The sequence below is a fragment of the Salmo trutta genome, chromosome 16 (assembly GCF_901001165.1).
Source record: "Salmo trutta chromosome 16, fSalTru1.1, whole genome shotgun sequence".
NCBI classification, from domain to species: Eukaryota; Metazoa; Chordata; class Actinopteri; order Salmoniformes; family Salmonidae; genus Salmo; species Salmo trutta.
Genome location: NC_042972.1, coordinates 43,887,593 through 43,912,813, shown reverse-complemented (window position 1 = coordinate 43,912,813; position 25,221 = coordinate 43,887,593). Strand labels below are relative to the sequence as shown.

At 43.3% G+C, this 25,221-nt stretch overlaps 2 protein-coding genes across 7 annotated transcripts; one reads left to right on the top strand and one right to left on the bottom strand.

Annotated features, from left to right (window-relative positions):
- The first annotated feature begins 40 nt into the window (after positions 1–40).
- Positions 41–12,568, top strand: LOC115150802 (mitochondrial intermembrane space import and assembly protein 40-like). 4 transcript variants are annotated; one of them, XM_029694491.1, is made up of 4 exons: positions 41–371; positions 3,346–3,444; positions 7,764–8,123; positions 12,282–12,568. In XM_029694491.1, the coding sequence occupies exons 1-4, from the start codon at positions 362–364 to the stop codon at positions 12,401–12,403; spliced, it is 591 nt and encodes a 196-aa protein (XP_029550351.1). In that variant the 5' UTR covers positions 41–361; the 3' UTR covers positions 12,404–12,568. The 4 variants fall into 4 exon arrangements, with proteins under 4 accessions (XP_029550351.1, XP_029550350.1, XP_029550352.1 ...); XM_029694490.1 differs by having other exon boundaries at positions 48–383; XM_029694492.1 differs by having other exon boundaries at positions 53–383; positions 12,266–12,568.
- Positions 12,569–12,594: 26 nt separating this feature from the next.
- Positions 12,595–18,901, bottom strand: LOC115150801 (netrin-4). Of its 3 annotated transcripts, none has more exons than XM_029694487.1 (11): positions 18,487–18,901; positions 18,231–18,365; positions 15,765–16,234; positions 15,325–15,660; positions 15,108–15,234; positions 14,620–14,808; positions 14,127–14,343; positions 13,896–14,026; positions 13,707–13,775; positions 13,291–13,461; positions 12,595–13,123 (listed from the first exon to the last, which is right to left on the bottom strand). In XM_029694487.1, the coding sequence occupies exons 2-11, from the start codon at positions 18,280–18,282 to the stop codon at positions 12,987–12,989; spliced, it is 1,899 nt and encodes a 632-aa protein (XP_029550347.1). In that variant the 5' UTR covers positions 18,283–18,365; positions 18,487–18,901; the 3' UTR covers positions 12,595–12,986. The 3 variants fall into 3 exon arrangements, with proteins under 3 accessions (XP_029550347.1, XP_029550349.1, XP_029550348.1); XM_029694489.1 differs by having other exon boundaries at positions 13,896–14,023; XM_029694488.1 differs by lacking the exon at positions 18,487–18,901 and having other exon boundaries at positions 18,231–18,382.
- Positions 18,902–25,221: the final 6,320 nt, after the last annotated feature.

Genomic DNA, 25,221 nt, shown 5'->3' with positions numbered 1-25,221 from the left:
TTTCACATCGGTTACAAGTGCAGTACAGGTTTCACTTCTCTTTGGTAGAGTACTGCCAAATAGTAATCTGGTACTGTTGGTAGGAGTTTCCCCGCACCACTGGTCCAGTTTCAGATTGTTTTTATCCTCATTATGAGGATTGTGTAATCTGACCCTGGATCTACCGCGATCTGCTGCACAAATCACCAGTGGCTGCCCAGATGACGTCATGAGGCTGCGTCCAGAAATCGAAGCAAAGGGGTCAAAGGAAACGGAACGGGCGGTTATTACATGACTATGTGCACTGCAGCTAATTGTTGTACAAAAACCGTCGTGGCTTCTGATATAAGTAGAGGACCAACGGATATCACCACCGTCTGTCATGTCGTACTGTAAGCAAGAGGGTAATAGCGCACCTTAGATTTTCATTCATTTCACTTGTCCAATGAATGTCATTGAAGCGGCTAGCATGGTAACGTTAGGTCTCTAGTTAGCTTGCGCAGCAAGTCAGCGTTGCTTGTTCCAGATTTATTGGTGCAGTAATTTCATGTAGCTTAGTTGCAGTCAGTTATAGGGTTTGAAGAGGTCTATAAATGGGGCAAGCAGATTCTCAGGATTAATCTGATTTGTAAAGGAAGGCTATTAGTACGAGACGAACACATTAACTTCCAGGCTAGCCAGATAACTAACTAGCAAGGCTAGTAGATGATTTCAGGCAGAGCTGTCAAAGCGCTTACCAGAAGATACCGACCCTACCGTTACGCTTGTTTACACTAAGGTCAAAACGCAATCATGGTTCCATTTAACTCTGACTAGGTGGCATTCAGTCATTTGCTTTGCCCACGACTACCCTGCTTGTGTGAACTACATCCCCGACACTGTGTTTTAACATTTATAAACGTCAATCATTGCTTGCAATATGGCTTTCGAAACATATGACCCTTTACCTTTCATCAGCAAGAACCAATCCTTCAAATAAAATATATTTACATGCTGACCACACTGCTCGTGTTGCGTGAGCAAAATAAATGTACATGTTATTCAATCATTGCACCCACACTGCTCACGATATTTTGAGTAGCCAGACATTTATAGAACTTGTTTCTATTTGTGATGTGCTGAAAGTCCCGCCTCTCCCATCTCATTGATTTTTAGGAGCATGTACCCACGTGGGTGATTGATACATGAACTGAGGTCCACAGTCCAGTTGATAGTGGTAATGCACCTTACAGTTGGTTGCCGACCACCATATAAAGTCAGAAGAAGAAGCCTGAAGGAGGAGAGATTACTAGAAACAAACTTCCACCCTTTTATTTGTGGATTAATTGTCGGAGTAGAGGACAATGTTAATATCCCAGGACAAATTAGTTGCAACAGCAGCTAGCTAGCTAAATTGACATCAATGTTTAATGCTTTTTGACCTGTCCCAAAATTAATATAGTTGGTTCAGAGTTCGTTTTGATATTTCAACTTGTGTGTCCTGATCGTATCTGGTATGGGTGGACAAAATCAACATGCATGCGGGCTGTCTCTGTCAGCATGTTAAGGTGTGTTCACACCGCACCTTAGGCTAGGGCTAAGAGCCTCAGCCCTGGGCTAAGGGCGATTTTAGCCTGGGGCTAAGTGAGTTTTCACACTTGCACATTCTAAAGTGGGTTAGCACCAACTTTAGCCCAGGACTTGCTGGCCCCGCTCCGGAGCACTTTTGGTGGTTTTCCAGTATGAATCAGGGTCAGGAACAACTACTAGACTGCCCAGTCCAATCAAAAAAAGCTGCACTGTTATTTTGACAAGTCAATTCATACTATTTAATCCTATCTGAGGACAAAAACCAAATCCATGCAAAAATATTGGTTGCTATGCCTAACAAACATGGTTATTATGGCTGGCTGGCTAATGTCTTCTCACTTATCAAACTAAAGCTACAAACACTACAAATATCCATTTAAATGGATATATCCATGTTGATAATATTGTTGAATGATTCCGCCTAGATCAGAAAAGTTGATGCCTCGTTCATGCACACCATTCTCTGTCCAGGGGCGAGATGGAATTTCAAAAGTGAAACATTGTTTCCGAGGTCAGACAGGCAGATGGCGAAGTTTATACAAACCATCACTGTTGGAAATCAAATGCTAGGCTAGACGCAAGATGAAATAATGTGTTAATAAATGCTGTATTGCTTATAACATTGGTCACATGTTGTTTGTCAGTTAGCCCTGGGCTGTGGAATACAAGTGTGATTCCTTAGCCCAGGTCTAAAGCTTAGCCTAGGGTTAACAAATGCTTGTGTGAACACAGGCTAAGCTAGCCCAGGGCCAGTCTAGCCTGTGGCTATGATAGCCCGGGGATAAGAACAATGCAGTGTGAAAAGGCCTTTATAGCAGTTTTGCACATATCCATACCGCTATGGGTACCTCCATTCAACGAAATTACACCTCCCGAGTTACGCTTACAGACAGATGTGCAGAGCATGCTAGATAGTTAAACGTACCTCAATGCAGGGATGGGATATGCCACTGTACTCCAATTTGTACCTTTATCCAAATCCACACTGCTCCGTCAAGAAGATTGAAATACTGCTCGTTTTTTTCTGAAAACTGCCCTTTTCATTCTCATGCTCGCTAGCTGTAGCCACCGCAGCCATTTTGGAATGGCTTTGTCAGCCAATCAGCTCCTTTGTTGTTTAACGCAATATGCCATTCCATAATGGCAGCTGTAGCTACTGCTAGCTAGCATGAGGATGAAAAGGGCAGTTTTCAGAGAAAATAGCAGTATTTAAATCTTCTCGATGGAGCAGTGTGGATAAAGGTCAAATTTGAGTACAGTGGCATATCCCATCCCTGCATTGAGGACGTTTTCCGACCCACGTCTCGCGCCGGCTCTACGGTGTCCTAATGTAACCATGATTTGCTTTCCGACCTCAGTGCAGTTCAGTGTAAACAAGCATAACAGTAGCGTCGGTATCTTCTGGCAATCGAAGCGCATGTCATCTCAGGTGACAGTTCAGTTTTTTTATATCTGGACCCTGCTGGTTAAACATAGTTAGTGGGCATTGATTAAGCATTCTGTTTACAGAAAAACAGTTGTTGTGAAATTGTTAACTTAGCAGCTATTATGGCCAACACATTAATAGCCAACCACTTGCCTTGATCCAATAGATACATGCATTTGTGGGTTTATTGGGTCAGTCAGACCATATTAACCATGAATTTGTATAATTGGTCGCCCACTTTGCTTTAATAAAGCCAGCCTGGAGACTGGGAAGGGGAAGTGCAATTAGTATGTCATGGTCATAGCTCAGTGCCTGTTGTTTCCTTAGAGATGGCATCTTTTCATTCCATCCTTCCGTTTTCTCCTTCCCAGGTAAAGATCGCATCATCTTCGTTACCAAGGAAGACCATGAAGCACCTAGCAACGCTGAGCTCATTGCAGATGACCCCAATGACCCCTACGAAGACCAGGGTAAGTGGGCTGTGAATTCATGTCAGGGATGTAGAAGGATTATGAAACACTCAACAGTAGTGTAGTCATTACAAAGATACCAACAAAGAGGTGAATTCGGAAGTTACAACCATGTCAATTCATTGCATTCGGAAAGTATTCAGACCCCCTTCACTTTTTCCACATTTTGTTACGTTACAGCCTTAACCTAAAAAGGAATCAATAAAAAAAATTGAAATAAGGTATTTCTGTTCTTTATTTTTAATACATTGACAAAAATGTTTAAAAAAAACACGAAAAAAAACAGTTTTCGCTTTGTCATTATGGGCTATTGTGTGTAGATTGCTGAGGATATTTTTTTTGTTCAACCACTTTAGAACGTAACAAAATGTAGAAAAAGTCAAGGGGTCTGAATACTTTCCGAAGGCAATATATGTATGTGTGTGTGTGTGTGTGTGTGTGTATATAGAGAGAGATATTACAAATTTAAAACAGAAATACCTTATTTACATAAGTATTCAGACCCTGAAATTGAGCTCAGGGGTATCCTGTTTCTATTGATCATCCTTGAGATGTTTCTACAACTTGGAGTCCACCTGTGGTAAATTCAGTTGATTGCACATGATTTGGAAAGGCACACGCCTGTCTATATAAGGTCCCACAGTTGACAGTGCATGTCAGAGCAAAAACCAAGCCATGAGGTCAAAGTAATTGTCCGTAGAGTTCCGAGACAGGATTGTATCTAGGCACAGATCTGGGGAAGGGTACCAAAAAATGTCTGCAGTGTTGAAGATCCCCAAGAACACAGTGGCCTCCATCATTCTTAAATGGAAGAAGTTTAGAACCACCTAGACTCTTCCTAGAGCTGGCCACCTGGCCAAACTGAGCAATCGGGGGAGAAGGGCCTTGGTCAGGGAGGTGACCAAGAACCCGATGGTCACTCTGACAGAGCTCCAGAGTTTGTCTGTGGAGATGGGAGAACCTTCCAGAAGGACAACCATCTCTGCATCACTCCACCAATCAGGCCTTTATGGTAGAGTGGCCTAACTCTCAGACCATGAGAAAGAAGATTCTCTGGTCTGATGAAACCAAGATTGAACTCTTTGGCCTGAATGCCAAGCGTCACGTCTGGAGGAAACCAGGCACCGCTCATCAGCTGGCCAAAACCATCCCTAAAGTGAAGCATTTTGGTATTTTATTAGGATCCCCATTAGCTGTTGCAATAGCAGCAGCTACTCTTCTTGGGGTCCACACAAAACATAAAACAATACAGAATGGCATAATACAGAACATCATTTGACAACAACAGCTCAAGGACAGAACTACATACATTTTTTAAAAGGCACACGTAGCCTACATATCAATGCAGACACAAACTATCTAGGTCTAATAGGGGAGAGGCGTTGTGGTGGCAGCATAATGCTGTGGGGATGTTTTTCAGCGGCAGGGACTGGGAGTCTCAGGATTGAGAGAAAGATGAACGGAGCAAAGTACAGAGAGATCCTTGATGAAAACCTGCTCCAAAGCACTCAGGACCTCAGACTGGGGCGAAGGTTCACCTTCCAACAGGACAACAACCCTAAGCATACAGCCAAGACAAAGCAGAAGTATCTTTGGGACAAGTCTCTGAATTGTATTTTTTTATTTCACCTTTATTTAACCAGGTAGGCTAGTTGAGAACAAGTTCTCATTTACAACTGCGACCTGGCCAAGATAAAGCAAACCAGTGCGACAAACAACAACACAGAGTTACACATGGAATAAACAAGCGTACAGTCAATAACACAATAGAGTCTATATACAGTCTATATACAGTGTGTGCAAATGGCGTGAGGAGGTAAGGCAGTAAATAGGCCATAGTAGCAAGTAATTACAATTTAGCAAATTAACGCTGGAGTGATAGATGTGCAGATGATGATGTGCAAGTAGAAATACTGGTGTGCAAAAGAGCAGAAAGTAAATAAAAACAATATGGGGATCAGGTAGGTAGATTGGATGGGCTATTTACAGATGGACTGTGTACAGCTGCAGCGATCGGTTAGCTGCTCAGATAGCTGATGTATAAAGTTAGTGAGGGAAATATAAGTCTCCAGATTCAGCGATTTTTGCAATTCATTCCAGTCATTGTCAGCAGAGAACTGGAAGGAAAGGCTGCCAAAAGAGGTGTTGGCTTTGGGGATGACCAGTGAGATATACCTGCTGGAGCGCGTGCTACGGGTGGGTGTTGTTATCGTGACCAGTGAGCTGAGATAAGGCGGAGCTTTACCTAGAAAAGACTTATAGATGACCTGGAGCCAGTGAGTCTGGCGACGAATATGTAGCAAGGGCCAGCCGATTAGAGCATACAGGTCGCAGTGGTGGGTAGTATATGGGGCTTTGGTGACAAAACGGATGGCACTGATAGACTGCATCCAGTTTGCTGAGTAGAGTGTTGGAGGCTATTTTGTAAATGACATCGCCGAAGTCGAGGATTGGTAGTCTAGTCAGTTTTACTAGGGTATGTTTGGCGGCGTGAGTGAAGGAGGCTTTGTTGCGAAATAGAAAGCCGATTCTGGATTTCATTTTGGATTGGAGATGTTTAATATGAGTCTGGAAAGAGAGTTTACAGTCTAGCCAGACACCTAGGTATTTGTACTTGGCCACATATTCTAAGTCAGAACCATCCAGAGTAGTGATGCTAGTCGGGCGAGCGCGTGCGGGCAGCGAACGGTTGAAAAGCATGCATTTAGTTTTACTAGCGTTTAAGAGCAGTTGGAGGCCACGGAAGGAGTGTTGTATGGCATTGATGCTCGTTTGGAGGTTTGTTAACACAGTGTCCAAAGAAGGGCCAGAAGTATACAGAATGGTGTCATCTGCGTAGAGGTGGATCAGGGAATCACCCGCAGCAAGAGCGACATCGTTGATATATACAGAGAAAAGAGTCGGCCCGAGAATTGAACCCTGTGGTACCCCCATAGAGACTGCAAGAGGTCCGGACAACAGGCCCTCCGATTTGACACACTGAACTCTGTCTGAGAAGTAGTTGGTGAACCAGGCGAGGCAGTCATTTGAGAAACCAAGGCTGTTGAGTCTGCCGATAAGAATACAGTGATTGACAGAGTCGAAAGCCTTGGCCAGGTCGATGAAGACGGCTGCGCAGTAAAATCTTTTATCGATGGCGGTTATGATATTGTTTAGTATCTTGAGCGTGGCTGAGGTGCACCCGTGACCAGCTCGGAAACCAGATTGCACAGAGGAGAAGGTACGTGGGATTCGAAATGGTCAGTGATCTGTTAAAGACTTTAGAAAGGCAGGGCAGGATGGATATAGGTATATAACAGTTTTGGTCTAGAGTGTCACCCCCTTTGAAGAGGGGGATGACCGCGGCAGCTTCCCAATATTTAGGGATCTCGGACGATATGAAAGAGAGGTTGAACAGACTGGTAATAGGGCTTGCAACAATGGCTGCAGATAATTTTAGAAAGAGAGGTTCCAGATTGTCTAGCCCAGTTGATTTGTACGGGTCCAGGTTTTGCAGCTCTTTCAGAACATCTGCTATTGGATTTGGGTGAAGGAGAAGCTGGGGAGGCTTGGGCAAGTAGCTGCGGGGGGTGCGGAACTGTTGGCCGGGGTTGGGGTAGCCAGGAGGAAAGCATGGCCAGCCGTAAAGAAATGCTGAATGTCCTTGAGTGGCCCAGCCAGATCCCCGACTTGAACCCGATCCAACATCTCTGTAGAGACCTGAAATAGCTGTGCAGCGATGCTCCCCATCCAACCTGACAGAGCTTGAGAGGATCTGCAGAGAAGAATGGGAGAAACTCCCCAAATACAGGTGTGCCAAGTTGTAGCGTCATACCCAAGAAGACTCGAGGCTGTAATTGCTGCCAAAAGGTGCTTCAACAAAGTACTGAGTAAAGGGTCGGAATGCTTATGTAAATGTGATATTTATTTATTTTAAATTGTATAAGTTTGCAAAAATGTCTAAAAACCTGTTTTTATTTCATCATTATGGGGTATTGTGTGTAGATTGATGAGGGGGAAAAATATATTTAATCAATTCCAGAATAAAGCTGTAACGTAGCAAAATGTGGAAAAGGTCAATGGGTCTGAATACTTTCCAAATGCACTGTACATGCCAGCAAGGTGGAAAAACCTGCCGTTCTGCCCTTGAGGAAGGCAGTTAACATTCAACAGCAATTGCTTTCCGTGTGCCGATGACGTCGATTAAGGCAGCCCCCTGCACCTCTCTGATTCAGATGGGTTGGGTTAAATGCGGAAGACACATTTTGGTTGAATGCATTCAGTTGTGCAACTGACTAGGTATCCTCCTGCCCTTTCCTCTTATATCCCTATTCCTCTAGGCCTGATTCTGCCTAGTGGGGAGATCAACTGGAACTGTCCATGCCTGGGAGGGATGGCTAGCGGGCCCTGTGGGACACAGTTCAAGGAGGCCTTCTCCTGCTTCCACAACAGCAATGAGGAGGTGAAGGGTTCAGAGTGTATCGACAACTTCCGCGCTATGCAGGAGTGTATGCAGAAGTACCCTGAGCTCTACCCCCAGGAGGACGAGAACGATGGAGTCGCCGCGGGAGGCGCTGACGCTACTGCCCCTGCGCCTGCTGAGGACTCTGCCCCCGTTGATTCTACTGCCCCTGCGCCTGCTGAGGACTCTGCCCCAGCACCAGTGGCGTCTAGTGACTCTACCCTGTCCCCCCCAACACGTGAGTTTGCCCCGTCATCCGACAATACACCACCCACAGACAGCCAAGCTGCCAGCTAAAATCACCCACCGTCCACCATCCCCCGGTCTCTCCCTGAAACCACTGCCGTGCCCAGACCACTCTCTGGGGAGATCAGCTCGGTCCACTGATGCCTCAGACCTGTTCTCTTGGTTCAACATTCATCACAAGGGAGAATTACTTTTAAAGGGAGCCTATAACTGCAGAGGAGTTAAGTCTCCTACAGGGAATATGCTGTGAGAGGAGGACAACACAAAAGAAATACACATCTTTTTCTTCTGCTTTTTTATCCAGTGGTTGTTGAGCTCCTGAGGTTCCTACAGTGGTGAGTTTGTAGAGGAGGACTTGTTCGCTGAAGGGGACTTTAGTTAAAGGATTTTCATCCAAAACAATTGATCTGCTTATTATCAAGCTTTAAATCAGATCATTTGTGCCATTCTATTTTAATTCTACACTGGGGGTGTGTAACCTACTATCAATGTTACTGGTCAGACTAGTTTGTGATCACTTGACTTAATGTTAGGCTTGGGCGGTATACCATATACCAGGGTATTTGGAAATAGTTGGGATGCTTTTTTCAATACTGTCAATAGCATTGAACATTTCAACTTTTTTTGACGTTTTTCAATACATTTTAATATTTGTTGCTACTTTTTAAGTAAATACCCACAGTCAACTTGTGCAATACTTTAGGAGATAAAGCAGATTGCGTTCTTCATTTCACCGGTCCCATTATTTTACATTATGAAGCTTACCATAGTTCCCCAGAACAGTTGAGCCAATCACGTGGTTGTTTGTTTGTAAATAGCACAACTGGAGAAAGCGGCAGCAGGTGAGTCCAGCTATGTATTGACGGGTCGCGTTGTATATTGAAAGTCGTGTTTTTTTTGCTTCAATAGAGTGATCATGGAAGTGCAACTATAGTTTTCCTTCAGAAAAAATACATTAGTGCCACATATTAGGGAGAAAAAAGCTTCATTGTAATCAGATGACAAAAGTAGTGCAACGCTATTTGGCTGGCAGCCACACAAGTAAATGAGCTTACAATGAAAAAGCAAGGTATTTTTTGCAAAAATGATGCATGGCCATCATGTGTCTGTTTATCATAGAAATAATGTAGTCAGCTACATTTCCAAATGTTTTGTCTAAAGTTAATATTTTACCAAAGAAAAGTAGGCTGGCTACACCGAGAAAGAGCTCTGACTGATATGTAGCTACTTGTCTGCTGATATAATGCCCATTCGTGAATTCTCATCAGAGTGGAGACAATTGAAGCACAAAATGAGTCTGATGCAGAGCAGAAATTACATTAAGAAGCATTTTACGTCTGCGTTTACAAAACACTACAAGATATTTATTTTTTACATTTAAATTCTGCATTAAATTGGCTCCCGAGTGGTGCAGCGGTCTAAGGCACTGCAGTCCCTGGTTCGAATCCAGGCTGCATCTCATCCGGCCATGATTGGGAGTCCCATAGGGCGGCGCACAATTGGCCCAGCGTCGTCTGGGTTTGGCCGGGGTAGGCTGTCATTGTAAATAAGAATTTGTTCTTAACTGACGTGCGTAGTTAAATAAAGGTAACATTTTTAAAATGTAAATTTAAGTGACCCCTAAATTTAATTTGCTAGTTAATCTAAGTAAGTGGCTGAATTAATAAAGTGAGGGGGCATTTTATTGTGTTATCTTTCTGCCGTGTTCTCCCCTCTTCTCAGAGCAGGCAGGTCAGTTGCCCTAGCAACTCCAGACTCCACACAGACACAATGTGTAGCCTACACATGCTGCTTCAGAGCCAGTACTGTTCTTCCTTCAGACAAGCATGCATCAAAACTTTGTTAATTTGCAGTGTCTCACGTTCGCATTCACTTGTAAATGTCCAAACTCACCAAAGATAACATTTGGTAGCTCCTACCTATATATGTATAACTTTATGAGCCTGTCTTTGCAATTCCTTTATTTTCGTTGGCGCCCGTTAGCAGATTTAGTCAGCAGCCCCTATTGAAATTCGCTATTACGTGTGCTAATTTTGTTAGCATTCTGTTAATAGACGCCCAATGTTTGTTTTTTGTTTTGCTTTGTTTTTGCGCCCCCTTGTGTACGAAGCCTGTAATACCGTATATCCCGGTATGAGAAAAGGATGGTATGATATGAAAATCTGGATACCGCCCAACCCAACCCTACTTCATGTTTGTGTTTGACAGATCATGGTAAGAGATAGAGATAGGATTAAAGCTTGATTACTCTTGTGTACTAAATTGCTGCCCAAAGATCATGTGACATGTCTGTTTTTCAATTTTAAGTTTTGTCAAAAGTCCTGAATGTTGCTGTTGGTATGATGTTTTTCCACCAATCTGTCTTTTGATTTTTACCTCACTATTACTTAATAGATTTTTCCATCCAATGACCACCCTTCATAACCCATATACCTGAAAAAAGTGGAAGTCCATTGTCTGTGCAATAATTTCCTCGAAGGAGAGAATTAAACACTGCGTGCCAACTGGGATTTGGTTATGGGTTGCGTAATAGTCTCATGAAAGAGGGAGCTGTTGGAAATGTATTGGTCTTTAATAATCATTGGTGACAGTAATAATCAGAGGGGGAGCTTTGGAACATTGGGGCTAAATCCTAACTTGAGATGTGTGTTTTAGGGCTGACCCCATTTAGTCAGTTGGTCGATAGGCTGTTGGTCGAGCAGTCGCAAATATACATTTTCTATGGCACACGAGAAACCCGTCTGATTCACGCTGGCCTCAGTGGACTAATCCATTGCGAAGGCCACGGGGATGGCTCACCAGTTGTACATTTACCGTTCTAATCTACAATATTTGTTTGGTTAAGATAATTTCTATTAATGCATTCAATATATTATTGAGGTATTTTACAGTTCTCATTGTCGTAGTGGATACGTTATTTGCGGACCGCACAACATAAGCTATGCTTGTGAGGAACATGTTTTGGTTTATTTCATTCCATTTACAGAGTTGTCTTTTGTTTGTAGCGCTCCTGTCAATGTTCATTAATGATGCGCGCCTGATTATGCATAAAAGTAGGCCTAGGCTACTTGGCTGAGGACCTGATAGGATTTGTGATTGTCTTAAAACACCTGTTCCCAACCCTCCTCCCCTTGCTGATGACCTTAGCTCCTGAAGTTGCCGGTAATAGTCTACACTGGTCGGCAACCTTTTCAATTTGGAGTGTCAATTTATCTTACCATTTCTACCTGCCAGTTATTATTTTCAAAAGTCTCATTTTCGTGGAACGGTTTAATTTCATTTATAATAAAGTCATCGTATCTCAAAATCATTATATGGTTAATCAAAATTCTAAAAGGAACTTCTATTGCCATTGGCAACTATGTAGACTAAAAATAGCATACATAAAGCCAACAAATAAAAACATTGCAGCAAGCAGGTAGAAATATTTTGATACAAATAAATATCCTATAAATCACATTGGCTACACATGTCCTGTCTGCAAGGAACTTGATAGTTGAAACAAGGTGGCAAAAAAAGACACCTTTTAACATTTCCACCAAGATGTTGTTTTAGTCAGGGACAGCCGTAATGTGTTTGTAATGCAGTGACATCAATACTGGATTAATGTGAAAATGTGAGATACAGTGTGTTTAGATCTCAGGATTTGAGCCTTTGAGATATGACTCTTCTGGTTAGGTGCCACGGGTCCTAGAAGGCCAAATATGTTTGGTGCTGGCTGATATTATCAACAACTCATGTTCTTATGAAGAAAGACTGAGTACACAGAGAGGCCTCTAGTCATAGGTGCCAGGTGCCATCCACAGTGAAGGTGCTTCCTTCACCTGCTTTTGAAACATGTAATTTCAAGCCTAAATGCACTGGTACTCTCTTTTACCTGTCCTGATTAAAATTATTACTGAACAATGTCTTATTACCTCTTTCAAACATATGTTTAAATACTGTTCAAACACAAATAAAACTAGAGCTTCTGGACCATGATGCTTTGAAAGTGATTCTTCCTCTGGGATCTTGTTCATTCTTTGGTAAAACTGCACCACATACATTAAACCTTGTATCTTTTCAGATTAAGACATTAGCTACATTTTCCTAACACTTACATTTCTCAGGTTTATCTTTTTATGTACTCTGTAGACCCTATTTGTTGCAGAAAAGATGGCGATGGCTGGGACGTGTGTAGACTTCCACCAGACGTGCACCCTGCGATTGCACTACGCTGAAGAGAAAGACAGGACGCCCAAAAGAGACATGGAGAAGAACAATAGAAAATAAGATGGAGTGTGGCTTGACCTAGGGAACCCTCACCAAGAAGGCTGCAGACTGGAAGCAGTGCACTCCTGTGGATGCCTTATGTGACTCAATATTTAAATAAGTATGTGTATTTGTTGCATTTTTCATTAGCACACTTCACATGAAAAATAAATGATTGGAACTGGACACTGAAAAAAATACAGTACACTAAAAGCAGTCAGAAGCAGCACTGTAATGTACTGAGAACCTGGTAGACATAAAAAGGCATGGCTTTGGATATACACAGTCTGAAAAGCTGGTATACTAGGGTTTGTTGTGTCTAGTAGATTCCAGGAGGATGTTTGTCTGTATGTGGGATGACTCAAGTTAAATCATCATCATAAGAATGGCTCTAAAGATTCTAGTATCCAGTCCATCCTCTTTGCATCATATGGCAGGTTTGTAGTCTTATATGGGCACGATTTTCCATAGCAATTATTGGTCAAGACACTTGGTCAAGCCTTATCCACCGAGTTTGTCCTTTTCCTGAATGATCTAGTGAACCAGTGATTTCCCCTGGTCCATTTCCATTCAGAGTGCTCTGTTATGAGTTTGGAGAGGGTGTTCAGGGGCAGCCCTGCCTTAGGCCCTCTGATATGTGGGCCCCCAGTTGGGAGGTCCAGGGAACCACCACACTCTGCATGGTGACCAGCAGCCGCCCCGTCCCTGCCTCCTCTGGACCCGCCAGCATGTACTCCACCCCTGGAAGAAGAGGGAGAGGGTTCAGCCTCAATCCTGTTTATTAGAATTTATATCAGAGTGAACAGAGTAGCTCCCAACCTTGTGGAAAAATAAGGACAATATTTAGAACATACTGAATATAGTAGCACAATACTCTGTTCTGTTTGGTGATGTATATGTTGGGCTACCTGGATTAAGGATGGGGCAGGTGCACCCCCGGATAGTCCAGGATATGGGGTAGAGACTGTGTGTGCCATGGGAGAGGGGCACCTGTCCTGACCGCAGGACCTTGCGAACTTTGACCTGTACCTCTGCGTGGCTCCCCTTGTCATGAGCAGACAACACACTGGCTTTGATCACTGCCACAGACACACATGGAGACACTCATCACTGAAAGCAGTTACACCCAGCTAAATCAAAGAATGATGGAATATACACCTAATGTGGCATAAATCCCCCGGGAATTTAAACACCATGCACTGCAGTACTGTATGCACTGCTTATATCACTTGACTAGACCAATGGTCAAGGCCATTACAGAGTCAGGGGGAAATTACAATTCTGTAAGATGTACAGTATGTGAGAGCCTTGGGAAATATTTTACCATAGGCATGTTTGGTCTTACAGAGATCCGAGACACTCCTCAACTTTCTCTCCTTACAGCTGCATTTCCCTGGAAGGAGCCATAGACAGACAGTGTCAGCAGCACATGAATATGTTTACTCAAACCCTTGGCGGCAAGATTTAAGTAGTGAGGTGCATAACTCTAATGCTAGTGTGCATCATCATTCACCTGTGTAGTGCATGGCAGAGACTGCCAGTTCCTTTGACCACACTGCCTCGCCCTCACTGGTCAAGGCATGGTCCATGTCAGGAATCTTTCCCCCCATAGGGACATTGAAAACCTGGTTATTTGCATAGCTGCTGAAGTGACAACGAGAATACGGAGGTAAGATGAAACTGGAAATAGGAAAGAAAGCCACATAAGAAATGTTGGATTTAGTAGAGAAAATTGTTTTCTTACCTGTCAAGGCAAAGCCCAGTGTGGGGGTCACAGTTTTGGGGACAAGCACAGGGTTTGCACCCCTCTTCCCCAAAGCCCCAGTACCCAGGGAGACAGTGGCTACAGCCTGTTCCCCCCACACCAGGTCTGCAGTGACACTGTCCACTCCTCGGGTGGCACCATGGGCCCTCCTCCCCAGAGCTGGCTGGTAATGAGCCCAGTGGGTCACACCAACAACCTGTGAAAGAGAGAAAAAGACTTAAGACCACACACACATTTCTCCCTCGTCTCTTCTCGCTCTACCCACACATACTACTGTTACAAATCCACACCATTAGAGGGAGACAGATGTTTTAATATACACCCATGCCTACAATTTCAAGTACTGTTATACATGATGTATAACTGGAATTCACTGACATGTGGGACAGCAATGAATGTACAACAGATGAAATGTAGCATTCACACATTATTCTATATTACTTTCACTTGTCCATAGGTTGTCCCGACTTACGTGTGCAGATGTGGGAGGAGCCAAGGGGCATGGCCGGGTGGCGGTGGTAACCGTGGCGACAGCGCTGGCACCTGCGCCCTGCTGTGTTGTGTCGGCATTCGTCACAGACACCCCCACTGGTGGCCCCTGAGGACAGCCACGCCCTCTGGGAGAAGTGACAGCTCGCCGCGTGGCCGTAACACTCACACTCTGGAGCACAGGGAGACAACGATGGGACGGGAGAGAGGACGGAAGGGTTAGTCAACTGGAAGGATAGATTATGAGATGACACCCAACGGTAGGTTTGCCAACGCCCCCGGTTTGGCTTGGAGTCTTGACCTCCCTGCAAGCAAAACTTTTCCAGGAGATCTTATTCATGTTTGAATGAAACGTAATAACTGACATATAAACAGTGTTGAAGTATTTCTATAATCTCTCAACATGAGCTTGATTTGAGTTGGCAACCCAACACTGCCAGGGCCATTGGCCCATCTTAGTAGGGCACTCACTGTGGCACGGGTGTGGCTCCCCACTGCTGCCGTTGGCTGCCCTCCAGGGACGGTCATTGTATAGAGGGGCACACCTCTCACAGTGTTGTCCTGCTGTGTGGTGAGTGCACACACACCTGCCAGGCACCTGCAATAAAACAGGGCTATTTAACACAAAGGACAAGCTTAGATAATGAAGCATTTTTAACACACACACACACACACAGGCCACACTCACCATGTCCTTCAGTTTGTCCTGTCCGCCACTGTGTAAACAGTGTTCTGAATGGCCATGACAGAGACAGGTCCCTCGAGCCAGGAAAGTGTAAATGGCAAAGGGAGCTGAGGCAGGGGGCTCTGAGCTAGGCTGGGGGGAAGGGAGGAGGGGGAGGTTCAGGTCCGTAGGAGGGTAGGAGAGTCCAATGGAGGAAGAAGAGGTGGAAGGTGCGACAGATAATGGGCAGGTCTGGGCCTTGAGAAGTCTGAGGCGGAGGTTGGTGAGGGTCAGCTGGGAAAGGCCCTCTGGACTGTAGGGGTCAACTAATCCACCAGGGCCCAGAATCCGGAATATTACCTTTTGAGAAAGATAAGGGTCTACTGTATACTGTTTGTCTACTGTGCTTCTAAAATTGTGTCTTACACCACAGAGTAAATGAGACATTCTGTCTGTCGCCTTACCTCTCCCCTGCTGCACGGCTTGGCACTGGAGTATCGGGACGTACACAGCGAGCCAGGCTGACCGGTGTCATCAGGAAGACCAAATGCAAGACTGCAATTCTGTGCAAACAGCTTGAGCGTCTCCCACGTCCGACCAAAGTCCTGCGAGCGCTCCATGGCCATGGCAGCGGGCCTGGGGGAGTGGAACAGCAGCACCACGTGGGTCAGACAGAAACGAGTCTCCAGGTCCAGACGGACCTCCTCCTCCTGGTCAGTGCCCACGCCCGAGGCCCACCAGGTGGCTGGGTGCAGGAAGGGATCATCCACCATGTGGGCAGGCGGGTGAAGGTCAACTGGACAGGGGTGGAGGGGAGTGGGGCACGGGGAGTGTTGGGACCCATTCCCACAGCAGCCTGAGAGGGATGTGAGGGTCCTGCCACTGGCCAGGTTGCCCATGGGAGGACTGCAGGCATGGTCTACACACCTGGAGGCTGAAGATAGGGTGGATGGAGAGAGTTCATGCAGAAGAAATGTAAAATAAGAGATCTCCTAACTGCATATTGAAGGCTATTTTCCCATGGGAGAGTGTCAATGCACTCAGAGTCCAGCAGGAAAGGAGGCAATGTGCGGGAGGTGCATCTCAGGTTGCATCATCCACGGTAATCCAGTAATATCAGAGTAAATCAGGTGACAGCAGATTGATGAGTGCGGCATTTTCTGAACAACACCTCCAACAACACATAACACCTCACATCATTTTGCCCCAAAACAATGAAAACTTCTCTCACTCAGTGGCATATGGGCTATTAAGGTGAGCGCAGATGCCGCCCCATGATAATCAGCTCACTTTGCCAAACTCAGGTGCGCACAATATATAGCTTGTTTTTGCCCGGCGTGCCTCTCCATGGTGCTGTTGGAGAGACGCAGCACTGTGGCGCTCCACCAATGCTCTGTCAACGTCATCGAACATAAATCATATAGCCTATACAATAGAAAGAGTATATAGTCTCTTTGGACTTTCTGTAGACTACAGGGCGACCAGATTTATGCCAATGTCATGAAACAGACACTTTTTACATAATGCGTGTTTTCACTCAAATAGCCTAAATGGCGCACTATTAAATAAAAATGCGCTTCGATGTGAATATGAATTAACATGTTAACAAACATACCATATTCTAAAAACATGACAGGTCAAAGTAAAATGGACAAAATCAATTGAACCTAATTATGTTACTCAAGAATATTGTCAGAGTTTGCACAGTGGGCTAAATTGTTATGAGAATGAGCAATTTCAAGTTTAGGTCTATTCGTCATTTTCTGAGCTGATGATTGCTAAGAAGAAAATATGAACTGCATTTTACAAGATAATGCAATGCCTGAAAACCTGGGTAGCTAACATACTGAGTTTCATGTTTGGGGAAGCTTACAATTGATCCTACCATTTCTACCGATCTGCGTGCCAGTTAGAATGTTCATATGCGCATTTCAATAATAAAGTCTAGTTTCTCAAAATCATTGTCACGTGGTTATTAATACAAATCCGAATGAAAATGATAAATCTATCAAGTTGAAATTAAACGAATGCAAGAGCACCAGCCTCGGACATATAGACGCATTGATACAGTGCTCTCTGCCATATGGACACAATGATAAACTGTGGGCCATTGGTGGCTAAAGAAATGAGCGCATGGAACTCAGAGATAGGTTAGGCCAATGCAGTAAGCCTATAACTTCCATTGTCAACTAAGTAAAAATATATAAAGCCGACAAATAAAAACAGAAAATATCCTGATGAAAATGCAGGTTCTTGCAATCGCATTTATCCCTCTAGTTCGCCCCTCTGCCTTCCTTCCTATTTGTCTTGACTTTAACTATCTAGTGAATTGCAACATTGTACCAAATAAATCAACTGGGTCAGGCCAGAAGCTGCAGCTATAGCAAACTTGCAACATTGTAGCCTATTACGGGGCCTCAGTTTCCAGTGCACGTGAGTTCTAGACAGACAGCTGTTTTTCTGCGTGAGGGGAAACTGTTCTGGTATTTTTTTGCGCTTCGCCTAGGGCAGCATATCGGCAAGGATCGGGCCTGGGTGATAGGCTTTCACTTATCGATCAAATGTGCCATTCATAACTGGAAAGAGAACAAGGCAGATTACGGAACCTCCAGCTGGTGGCACTGCACTGTGTGCCCAATTCATCCCACAATGGAATGTATTATGATACATTCCTATCCACTGCGTCGTCGCCATAATAACGCCGAATATAGGCGTAGCCAACATAAGCATTAGGCCTATATTATGGGAAAGAAATCGACTCTAAAATGGGGAAATACCATAGGCCTATTAGGATATTATTCATAAGAGTGAAAATAGCCTATGTATGGTAATCTTGAATTCCAGATATAGCCTATAATCTGGCTAGTTGGCTGATAGCCTATTGCTGCATCCCGTCATATCAAATTAATATCAAGATGATGGCCACTCACCTGTCCCGCTTTGCATGAGCGCTAAAATTAAAGCGCAGTTAATCGCCAGCATCTCAAATCGAAGACGAGCTGTAAGTGGTTTCACAGGCTCAGAATCCCGCTGGATGAGTTTTCACCAATCCAATGACAACAAACCTGCACACAGTCAAATAGTCGAATTATTCTCGCCGGTAGTGCAGATGCGCTTCAGCATCACATGTTTTTGTTTATACCAAAAATGAGCGCATTCCAATGAGAACATAAAAATTGCGCATACCTGCCCAAATCCCTGTTATTTGAAATTCTATCGAGGCGCAGTTCGAGTCATCCAAATGTTTTGTTTGACATCTTGTCATTAATAATGATGGGGGAAATGATTGTATTCGCATTCAGAGATTTAACAATTTGCATTAATCAATGACGAAGTGTTCCGTGCGCGGTTGGTCCTTGTCGCACAGATCTCATCTAGGGACAAGTCAGGCATGCCCTCATGTCAATAACGATACCAGCTCATGTTTCCTCGCACAAGACATTGTCGTGTTATTGCTACACCTCTACACAGGACCCTATGTGTGTAGCCTATGCCGAAGCCGCCTACGGTCAAGTGTTGTCTTGAGTGAGAGTTTAAATGGGCTCACACAAGCCCTGAGATTGGTAGGCATTTACCCATGACCGTTCTCATAGCAGCCGGATATTATGCTGGCAGCACGATCGAGGATTTATTTGTATTCTTTCATAGTAAGAGTCCCCTGCAAAGACATGCTAAACTTTGTGAATATTTTTAACATTAGTGCAGTACAACTGTTTTTCACAGCATGTTAAAATTAACAACTTTAAAAAATAAATGGATAATTTGACATTTTATTTTTAATATTGCATTTTTCATACAATTTCTATTGAAAGTTTCCATAAATACTGATATGTTGAAAGCTATTGTGTAGGTCAAATACAAATATATGTTATTGGAATTATTCAATAGAGTCTGCAAAACTTAAAATGGTCTCTTGTGCTGAGTAATGCTTTTAATACAAAGTGCTGGTGACCCCTTACTCCACACTCTCCATTCACTGCAATGCAATACACTATACATGGGATACACATTGGCTTGCAGAGAGAATTTTTTTTACCTGCCTCGGCTAAAGTGGGGTGGATCATACTCAGTAGGTTCTCTACTAACCAAATATGGTTCGTTTTTGAGTGGGACTGTGTAGTACACATCCAGCAGCACTTGTCAGATAGTAGTTTAACCGATAAGGAACATGTACACACTAAATTATTGTGAAGATGATTTAAAACACAGATGTACAACCACTGAGAAGCAAGGAAACACTTGAGTCTAATAATTCTGAGGATGAAGTAGATAAACAGCCAATAATCCAAATAAGCAAGGACACTCCAGTGTGTTTGTGTCAGCTTAAGCAGCTATTGATGAATTTAGGCGAAGAACTCCAACTAAGTCAGTGTTTACACTGACCCTTTAGGAATGGGAAAAGGTCCATTCACAAAGAGGTGTCAGGAATCTTCAAGCATATAGCTGGAAGGGCTTATTTGCAGCAAAAGTAAAGGAATCAAATCCCTATTGTACAATTCTTTCTAGGAATCATCACTTTTCCATATGTAAAGAAAGGCAGTGAAAACAGGACAGACTACACAACCATTGCTTCAAAACAGCGATATGTGTGAAATTATAGTCTTTGTGAATGAAATGTTACCTGCACATTTTTTGGCCAATGATCTCCTCCACATTCAGTGTTTATGCTCTCAAAATTGCAGTCAGTGCAAGGAAGCAACGTATAGCCGGGGGTACAAAAATGAATAGTTGTACCAAGTCATATTTCAGACAGGTAGAAAAGTTCTCTCTACAAGATAATATGTATCCCATGTTCAGTCTATTACAGTGCATTGTATTGGGATATATGGAAGAGGCGGAGTAAAAAGCCATCAGCAGGCCTTGCGACACAGTCCTCCTCCAGAACGAACCATATGTGGTTAGTAAAGACTCTAATGCGTATTTTCCACCCCACTTTAATTGAGACAGGTAGAAAAGTTTTCTCTCTACAAGTCAATATATATCCCATGTACAATCTATTACAGTTTATTGCATTGGGGCTATGGGGGAGTGGAGAACAAAGTGCTGCTGAATATGTACTACATAGTCCCCCTTCAAAACAAAACATGTTTGAGACGGGTAGAAAAGTTTCTCACTACAGCCCAATGTTCTTGGCATACCAGTGTAAACATAGTATTGTATTATTGGTCTTAATTTTTAGTTTTTTAACCATGTTTTTTATTTGTTTTCATAAATAACTTATTGCCTTTTATTGTTGGCACAATAAAAGTGGCCATTGATTAAAATTATTTTGAATGAGTTATCCAGATTGCAATGTTTTGAAATGCTGGCATTTATTTTGAAGGTTTCTTCATTACCATACGAATGTGACATCATAATTTGTGCTGCTGGCAGAATAATCGTAATTTACCCAACCCCTTTTACACACATGTAGTGACCCTGTTCTCTTCATCCAACAGAACATGACAACCTGGATTCAGGGTTTGATATTACACAGTAAATGTAAATCTGTTTCTCTCCATTTAGTATGCTATGTTACGTTTCATATTGTATTAATTTGTGGATGTCCATCATCCTTTCGTATGATATGTTATGAATTGCAATTCGTACAATATGTTACGAATTTGCAAAGCTTATGATATGTTATGAATTCCCATTTGTTGTGGCTAATGTTAGCTAGGTGGCTAACGTTATCTAGGCTAGGGGTTAGAGTTAAGTTTAGGGTTTAGTTAGTGTTAAGTTTAGGGTTAATTAGGGAAAGGTTAGCTAACATGCTAAGTCATTGCAAAGTAGCTAAAAAGTTGGAAGTAGTTGCAAAAATGCTAAAGTTGTCTGTGATGAGATTCGAACAAGCAACCTTTGGATTCCTAGACGTTTGTGTTATATGCCCACCCATCCACCTTGACCATCCACCCTACTTTTGCTTTTACCTTAAGTAACCTTCTGTTTCATGTAACTATACCAAACATACCATATAATACTAATTAGTGTCTCAAATGTATGTTTACAATGTTACGTCTAGTCTATGAGACCAGGCTGTGCAATAACATTTAAAATCGACCAAAATTGCCCTGCATAGGATAGGCTTTTTTTTCAGTGTGGCGGCACACAGACTGAATTCCAGACTCATCCACGAGGATTCCGTAAATGAGCGTGAGTAGAGTGTGTGAGGTAGGCTTATTTGCAAGGGCTCATGAACATGGTTAATGTGAACCAGCCGCAGAGTGCATACCAGCTAGCAGCCTTACAGCACACAAACCAGGGCCTCCTTAATGGCAGGGAAGGAAATTAGTTTATCTACTTTTTCCTCCTGTTTTTTTCAGCCGCAGTAATTCCTTATTACAGTTCTCTTTGATGCCCAGTTTGAAGAAACCTGAACCACTGACGAAAATAACCCAAGGGCACTCAATTCTTATGGCTTGGTAGCTCATTGTCACACTATGATATGCTGCATCATTTGATTACTCAGTGGCACGCGACGTGTACAAGGTAAGTAGGTTATTCACACGGCCATAACACATCTGGACAAGAGGAACACCTATATGAGAATGCTGTTCATTGACTGAAGCTCAGCATTCAACACTATTGTTCCATCCAAGCTTGACACCAATTACAGCAACTGGATCGATTTCCTGAGGGGCAGACCACGGGCTGTGAGGATTGGCAACAACAACTCTTCCACACTGACTCTTAACACAGGGGCCACCCAGGGGTGTGTCCACAGCCCTCTGCTGTACTCCCTGTTCACCCACGACTGTGGCTTTGCACGACACCAACTACATCATCAAGTTTGCTGACGACACCACGGTTGTAGGCCTGATAACCAACAATGACGAGTTAGCCTATAGGGAGGAGGTAAGTGAACCGGCATTGTGGTGCCAGGACAACAACCTCTCCCTCAACTTTGAAAAACAAAAGAGTTGATTGTTAACTTCAGGAAGCAGAGGAGGGAACATGCCCCGATCCAAATCAAAGGAACTGCAGTAGAGAGAGTCAGCAGGTTTAAGTTTGTCGCAGTCCACATCACCGAGGACTTGACACAGACCAACAATACTACCACTCTTGTCAAAAGAGCACAACAACATCTCTACTTCCTACTGTGGTTGAAGAAATTCGGCATGCCACCCCGGGTCCTATCACCACTGCACCATCGAGAACATCCTGACCAGACGAACACAGCCTGGTATGGGGATTGCTCCGCCCTCCAGGGCTGGTGAAGACAGCCCAGTACATCACTGGGACAATGCTCCCACCCATCCAGGAAATCTACTCAAAACAGTGCCTGAGAATGGCCCACAGCATCAAGGACCCCACACACCCCAGCCACGAGCTGTTCACTCCCTTACCGTCGGGCAGACAGTATCGGAGCATGAGGTCTGATACCAACAGGCTCAGGGACAGTTTCTATGTACAAGCCATTAGACTGCTGCAGACTTGAACTGGACTGACCACCTGCTCTGAGTCTCTTCTCCTTAGCACACATGCACTCACTCACGTACACCCACACAGACATCCACTCATCCACTCATCCACCCACCCACACCCACACCCACACCCACCCACACACACACACACACACAGTATATACATTCATGCTACACACATCACAACTGCTGCTACCAGACTTATTATTATTGCTAAATACTGCACAATTTAAACACCCCTTCCCCAAAACGTGTAAATATTGGACTATAAGTTGTCCCTTTCTGTATTATACTTATGCTTAAATGTTTATTCTATTCCACTGAGCCATTTACTTTATGTTCGTATTCAATATTTAATGATTTCTTAAGCATTTCATTAGACGGTGTGTGTACAGTATGTGTCCTGTACACAAGACTAATAAAACGTAAAACTATGAACCAGACAAGTTTGAGGGATGGGCTTGATAGCCTACTACAATAGCTTATCTGGACTTTATGCATGGTTGAATATATCCCCTATCCACTCTACCACATGCTTCTCTGACTTTGTATTAGCCTAAGAATCCTTTCTAATACAAGATAGTGATGCACAATATTAAACACAGGACCTTCAGAGGGTTGATATACCACAGTGCTTCTATACTGAACAAAAATATAAACACAACATGTAAAGTTGGTCCCATGTTTCATGAGCTGAAATTAAAGATCCCAGAAATGTTCCATATGCACAAAAAGCTTATTTCTCTCAAATGTTGTTCACAAATTAGTTTACATCCCTGTTAGTGAGCATTTCTCCTTTACCAAGATAATCCATCCACCTGACAGGTGTGGCACATCATGAAGCTGATTAAACAGTATGATCATTACACAGATGCACCTTGTGCTGGGGAACAATAAAAGGCCACTCTTAAATGTGCAGAGCACAATGCACACAGATGTCTTAAGTTTTGAGGGAGCGTGCAATTGGCATGCTGGCGGCAGGAATGTCCACCAGAGCTGTTGCCAGAGAATGCAATGTTAATTTCTCTACCAATGTCATTTGAGAGAATTTGTCAGTACGTCCAACCGGCCTCACAACCGCAGACCACGTGTAACTACGCCAGCCCAGGACATCCACATCCGGGTTCTTCACCTGCGGGATTGCCGGAGACCAGCCACCCAAACAGCTGATGAAACTGAGGAGTGTTTCTGTCTGTAATAAAGCCTTTTTGTGGAAAAAAAAACCTCATTCTGGATGGCTGGGCCTGGCTCCCCAGTGGGTGGGCCTGGCTTCCAAGTGGATGGGCCTATGTCCTCCCAGGCCCACCCATGATTGTGCCCCTGCTCAGTCATGTGAAATCCATAGATAGGGCCTAATTTATTTATTTCAATTGACTGATTTCCTTATATGAACTCTAACTCAGTAAAATCATTAAAATTGTTGTATGTTGCATTTTATATGTTTGTTAAGTATACACAATTCCCTTTAAACCACATGCATGTGAGGAAATGAACAGTCCACTGCTGAACTTATTGATACATTCCTAGCTCCTGGCACTGTGGCACACACGCTCAGTACTGTAAATCGAATAAACATAATGTCTCTTCAGGTGTATGGCTCATTGTAGATGTTAGGAGCATAGAATTGTTGAATAGACCCACAAAATTGGAATTGATTCCTATAAACGACTTTAATACCATACAAACTATTTACAGACCAGACTGATGGCATTTCCAGGCAGTGAACACAAATTGGAACCAACATGGCATAATAAGGGCATTTATATAAACAGAATGGCTGTGCATGAAGGCCTCTATGATTTTCAATATCTGACATATCATTGAGTTATGTAATTCAGACATAATTGGAGGGCAATCAAGTAATAAAATGGCACGCAAGTCTTTATGTGGCAGCTGTGGACAAAGTGGATGTGCAGTGGGTTCATTATGAGTTTGAGTTTTCAAACGCAACTAATTTCCCCCAACTTATTTATTCCAAGTAGGCCTACCCAGCCAATACTTTTCTCAGTGGTTACCATCTAACTATATCTCACCATTTCAAATATTTGTTTTCAGATTGTGTTCTCTTCATCTACCCAACTTGTAATATCTCACTTCATTCTCATCCTCCTCCACTCTAATACCCACTATAGAGTCTGGCAGCCCGCTAGGCAGCGAAAAGCGGATTTCTCTTCATCATCTCATTGTTTCTCCTTTGTTCCCTCTCCAAAGCTGCAGCGTGTGTCAAAAATGTCTTTATGAGGGATTGTATTAATCCTGTTTATGAGGAATTAGCTGTTCGCTGGTAATGTTAGTGACATACAGATGTAGAATCGGGATGATTGTGTCATTGTAAAAGACTGTCATCTTTTTGACAGACTATTAGAATGGCTTATGTTGTACAAAAAAGAAATAAAAAGAGATTCAGATTCTCTCACAGAGTGTAAGATAGTGTGTGTGTGTTATCTTTAATTGTTTTTTGTGTGCAAATTTGATGATTTGTGTTGATATTTACATATCCTCTCATCATTTCCATATT